Here is a 5,629-nt window from a genome sequence, read left to right on the forward strand (position 1 = left end):
CGCTGGGGGGATTGGGGGACTTTGGGGGGATTTGGGGACATTTGGGGACAACTGGGGACACTGAGGGGTTTGGGGACATCTGGGGGATTTGGGGACATTTGGGGGGATTTGGGGACACTGAGGGGATTGGGGACATTTGGGGACATTGAGGACACTGAGGGGATTGGGGACATTTGGGGACAACTGGGGGATTTGGGGGCATTGAGGGGATTGGAAACTTTGGGGACATTGAGGGGATTGGGGACATTGAGGACATTTGGGGACATTGGGGACATTTGGGGACACTGAGGGGTTTGGGGACATTGAGGAGATTGGGGACTTTGAGGACATTTGGGGACATTTGGGGACTTTGGGGGATTTGGGGACTTTGAGGACATTTGGGGGCATTGAGGGGATTGGGGAGTTTGGGGACATTTGGGGACTTAGGGGGGATTTGGGGACATTTGGGCTGATTTTGGGGTAAATTTAGGCTGATTTTGGGGTGACTTTGGGCTGATTTTCAAGCTGATTTTTGAGGTGATTTTGGGGTAAATTTGGGCTGATTTTGGGGTGACTTTGGGGTGTTTCAGGGACAATTTTTGGGGTGACTTTGGGGTAAATTGGGGCTGATTTTGGGGTGACTTTGGGGTGTTTCAGGGACAATTTTTGGGGTGACTTTGGGGTTAAATTGGGGCTGATTTTGGGGTGACTTCAGGGTTAAATTTGGAATAATTTGGGGGTAAATTTGGAATAATTTTGAGGTAAATTTAAGAGTTTTTGGGGCTGATTTTGGGATAACTTTGGGGTGTTTTAGGGGTGATTTTGGGGTGACTTTGGGATTATTTTGGGGATAATTTTGGGTATAAATTTGGGCTGATTTTGGGATAACTTTGGGGTGTTTTAGGGGTGATTTTGGGGTGACTTTGGGATTATTTTGGAGATAATTTAAGGATAATTTGGGCTGATTTTGGGGCCGATTTTGGGGTAAATTTAGGCTGATTTTGTGGTGACTTTGGGCTTATTTTGGGATGATTTTGGGGCTGATTTTGGGGTAACTTCAGAGTGACTTTGGGGAGAAATTTGGGCAGATTTTGGGGTGGTTTAGAGGTGATTTTGGGGTGACTTTGGGGGGAAATTTGGAATAATTTTGGGGTAAATTTAAGAGTTTTAGTCGTGATTTTGGGGCTGATTTTTTGCCTGATTTTGAGGAGAATTTTGGGCTGATTTTGGGGTAAATTTGGGGTGTTTTAGGGACAGTTTTTGGGTGGCTTTAGGGTTATTTTGAGGATAATTTGGGGCTGATTTTGGGGTAACTTTGGGGTGTTTTAGGGACAATTTTTTGGGTAACTTTGGGGTTATTTTGAGGATAATTTGGGGCTGATTTTGGGGTAACTTTGGGGTGTTTTAGGGACAATTTTTGGGGTGACTTTGGGGTTATTTTGGGGATAATTTGAGGATAATTTGGGGCTGATTTTGAGCTGATTTTGGGGCGAGGTGATGGTTATTTTGGGGATCATTTGAGGATAATTTGGGCTAATTTTGGGGCCGATTTTGGGGTGACTTCGGGCTTATTTTGGGATGATTTTGGAGCTGATTTTGGGGTAAATTCAGATTATTTTGGGGAGAAATTTGGGGTGGTTTCGAGGTGATTTTGGGGCTGATTTTGGGGTAAATTCAGAGTGATTTTGGGGAGAAATTTGGGGTGGTTTCGAGGTGATTTTGGGGTGACTTTGGGCTGATTTTGAGAGCGACCTTGGGATCATTTTGGGGATCATTTCAGGGTAAATTTTGGGCCTGATTTTGGGGTAACTTCAGGCTGTTTTGGGGATAATTTCGGGGTGACTTCAAGGGAATTTTAGGCTGATTTTGGTGGTTTTTTTGGCACAGCCATGGCGGCCTCGGGCTACCTGAACCTGGCGGCCGACGCCGCCCACAACTTCACCGACGGGCTGGCGCTGGGGGCGGCGTTTTGGGGCGGCCCCGCCCGGGGAACGCTGACGGCGCTGTCGGTGCTGCTGCACGAGCTGCCCCACGAGCTGGGGGACATGGCCATGCTGCTGCGAGCCGGCTGCTCCAAGGGACAGGTGACAAAAATCCGGGGGGAAAAATGGAAAAATCGGTTAAAAAATGGCACGTTGGAGGACTGACCATAGAGTTGGGAGGTGGGAGGGGCAGAGTGCCCCCTAGTGGTGGGTGGTGCCGTCACCTCTATGGTCACTTCCGGTGCCGCCATTTTGTGAGGGCAGAAATGGCCCCATGAGGGTGAGGCCCTTTCCCAGTTCATCCCAGTCCCTCCCAGTTCATCCCAGTTCCCTCTTTACTCACATTACCCCACTCCCAGTCCCTCCATGCATGGAATTTGGGCATTTGGGGCAGGAAAAATGGGGGGAAATCCGGGAAAAAAGGGGGTAAAAGGAGGAGGACCAGCCATAGACTCAGGTGGGCCAGAGCGCTCCCTAGTGGTGTGCATTGCATCCACTCTCTATGGTCACTTCCGGTGCCGACATTTTGTCAGGGCAGAAATGGCCCCGTGAGGGTGAGGCCCTTTCCCAGTCCCTCCCAGTTCATCCCAGTCCCTCCCAGTTCATCCCAGTTCCCTCCTCACCCACATTATCTCACTCCCACTCCCTTTGTGCATGGAATTTGGGTATTTGGGGCAGGAAAAAATGGGGAAAAGCAAGTAAAAAATGGGGTAAAAGGAGGAGGACCAACCATAGCCCACTCCCTCCATGCACGGAATTTGGGCATTTGGGGCAGGAAAAAATGGGGAAAAGCAAGTAAAAAATGGGGTAAAAGGAGGAGGACCAACCATAGAGTCGGGCAGGCCAGAGCGCCCCTTACTGGTGGGTGTTGCATCCACCCTCTCTATGGTCATTTCCGGTGCCACCATTTTGTGAGGGCAGAAATGGCCCTGTGAGGGTGAGGCCCTTTCCCAGTCCCTCCCAGTTCATCCCAGTTCACTCTTAACCCACATTATCTCACTCCCACTCCCTCCATGCATAGAATTTGGGCATTTGGGGCAGGAAAAAATGGGGAAAAATCCGGGAAAAAAGGGGGTAAAAGGAGGAGGACCAACCATAGAGTCGGGCAGGCCAGAGCGCCCCCTAGTGGTGTGCGTTGCATCCACTCTCTATGGTCACTTCTGGTGCCGCCATTTTGTGAGGGCAGAAATGGCCCCGTGAGGGTGAGGCCCCTTCCCAGTTCATCCCCGTAACCCCAGCATCCCTTCCAGGCCATGCTCCTGCAGCTGCTGACCGCCTTGGCCGCCCTGGCCGGCGCCGCCTGCTCGTTGCTGGCCGAGGGCTCCGGGACCGGCGCCATTTCGGGGATCCTTCCCTTCACGGCCGGCGGCTTCATCTACCTGGGCACGGTGTCGGTGCTGCCCGAAATCCTGAGGGACTCCGGCCCCGGCCAAGCCCTACTGCAGCTCCTGGCGCTGCTGGCCGGCGTGGCCATGATGCTGCTCATCGCCTACTATGAGTAGGAATTCCTAAAAATCCCAAAAAATCCCCAAATCTCCTTTTGTCCTCCCCGTGCCGTGTGGTAATGGGAGGTGCCCCTTCCTGAATTTATCCCATTTTGGGACCAAATTGAGGCTTCTCTCTGAGGAAAATGGGAGATTTAGGGTTCAAAGCGTGAGAAAAACGGGAGATTTGGGGTTTAGAGGGGGAATTTTGAGGGATTTTTGGGAATTTGGAAGGGTGGGGGTGGGGGTGGGGGCTTTTTTGTACCACTAATGATGGTGTCATGGCGAATCATGATGGATTAAAACGTAAGGATGAGGACGAGATGAGTGCGTGGAATTAATTGGGGGATGAAAAATGGGGATTTGGGGGGAAAAAAACTGAGAAAAAATCGAGAAAAAGGAGAAAAATCCGAGGAAAATGAGGCGTTGGAGGACTGACCATAGAGTGTGGAGGACAGAGCGGCCCCTGGCGGCGGGAGCGGCTCCGCTCTCTGTGGTCACTTCCGGTGCCGATGGATTTGGGGTTGGATTTTGAGTGATTTTTTGGGATTTCAGGCTGGATTTCAAGCAAGATTTTGGGGTAATTTCATGGGATTTCAGGCTGGATTTTGGGGCAATTCCCTGGGATTTTGGGTTGGATTTGGGGCTGGATTTCGGGGTAATATTATGGGATATTCAACTGGATTTCAGGCTGGATTTTGGGGTCATTTCATGGAATTTCAGGCTGGATTTCATGCTGGATTTTGGGGTCATTTAATAGGATTTTGGGATGGATTTTGGGGTCATTTAATATGATTTTGTGCTGGATTTTGGGGCAATTACATGGGATTTGGGACTGGATTTTGGGGCAATTCCATGGGATTCTGGGACAGATTTTGGGGCAATCCTGTGGGATTTGGGGCTGGATTTTTGAGATAATTCCATAGCATTTGGGGCTGGATTTTGGGGTAATTTCATGGGATTTCAGGATGGATTTGGGGTTGGATTTGGAGTGATTTTTTGGCATTTCAGGCTGGATTTCAAGCAAGATTTTGGGGTCATTTAATGGGATTTTGGGGCAATTCCCTGGGATTTCAAGCAGGTTTTGGGGACTGGATTTCAGGACAATTTCCCGGGGTTTCGGGACAGATTTTGGGGCCATGCTGGGGGATTTGGGGCTGGATTTTGGGGCAATTCCATGGGATTTTGGGACAGATTTTGGGGCCATTTTGGGGGATTTGGGGCTGGATTTTGGGGAAATTCCCTGGGATTTTGGGCTGGATTTCGGCGTAATTTTGTGGGATTTCCGACTGGATTTGGGGTCGAATTTTGGGGTCATTTCATGGAATTTCAGGCTGGATTTCAAGCAAGATTTTGGGGTCGTTTAATAGGATTTTGTGCTGGATTTTGGGGCAATTCCATGGGATCTGGGGCTGGATTTTGGGGCAATTCCATGGGATTTTGTGCTGGATTTTGGGGCAATTCCATGGGATCTGGGGCTGGATCTTGGGGCAATTCCATGGGATCTGGGGCTGGATTTTGGGGCGATTTCGTGGGATCTGGGGCTTGATGAGCATGCCGCGCTTGGGGCGATTTCGTGGGATCTGGGGCTGGATTTTGGGGCAATTCCGTGGGATCTGGGGCTGGATTTTGGGGCAATTCCATGGGATCTGGGGCTGGATTTTGGGGCGATTTCCTGGGGTTTGGGGCTCTCAGAGCATGCCGCGCTCGGGGCGGGCGCGGCCGAGCTTCATCCCGCGGATGATGAGGACGGTGCCGGCGGCGATGCCCACGATGCCCACGGCCAGCCCCAGGGCGCAGATCGCCGTCTCCGTGGCCTCGGACTCCGGCGCCGGGATTTGGGGTTCTGGAAAGATCCGCAATTCCCAAAATTTGGGCCATCCCAAGTTTTTCGTCGTCCCAAATCCTTCCTCATCCTCGTCGTCGTCCCGGTCCCGGCTCGTCACGAAGTTCCCAAATTCTTCCTCTTGCTGAATTGTTTCCAGTCCCAAATTCCCGTTTTCCCAATGATCCCAAATCCCAATGATCCCAAATCCCAATTACCCCAAATCCCAATTACCCCAAATCCCAATGACCCCAAATCCCAATGATCCCAAATACCAATTACCCCAAATCCCGATTATCCCAAATCCCAATTACCCCAAATCCCAATTATCCCAAATCCCGATTATCCCAAATCCCAAT

The 5,629-nt window shown here is 50.7% G+C and overlaps 2 protein-coding genes across 2 annotated transcripts in view; one reads left to right on the forward strand and one right to left on the reverse strand.

The window, feature by feature from the left end:
- Positions 1-3,760, forward strand: part of LOC121344769 (zinc transporter SLC39A7-like) — a 4,446-nt gene extending 686 nt beyond the window's left edge. The window contains exons 2-3 of the mRNA XM_041420997.1: positions 1,867-2,063; positions 3,212-3,760. Coding sequence (XP_041276931.1) covers positions 1,869-2,063; positions 3,212-3,463 — 447 coding nt within the window. The 5' untranslated portion in view covers positions 1,867-1,868 and the 3' untranslated portion in view covers positions 3,464-3,760. The remainder of the gene's footprint in view (positions 1-1,866; positions 2,064-3,211) is intronic.
- Positions 3,761-5,022: 1,262 nt separating this feature from the next.
- Positions 5,023-5,629, reverse strand: part of LOC121344770 (H-2 class II histocompatibility antigen, A-K alpha chain-like) — a gene marked incomplete at its 5' end in the record, with an annotated part of 3,795 nt that continues 3,188 nt past the window's right edge. The window contains one exon of the mRNA XM_041420998.1: positions 5,023-5,291. Within this exon, the coding sequence (XP_041276932.1) occupies positions 5,137-5,291 (155 nt within the window). The remainder of the gene's footprint in view (positions 5,292-5,629) is intronic.

The sequence above is a fragment of the Onychostruthus taczanowskii genome, unplaced genomic scaffold (genome assembly GCF_017590055.1).
Source record: "Onychostruthus taczanowskii isolate IOZ18803 unplaced genomic scaffold, ASM1759005v1 scaffold670, whole genome shotgun sequence".
In the NCBI taxonomy this organism is placed as follows: domain Eukaryota; kingdom Metazoa; phylum Chordata; class Aves; order Passeriformes; family Passeridae; genus Onychostruthus; species Onychostruthus taczanowskii.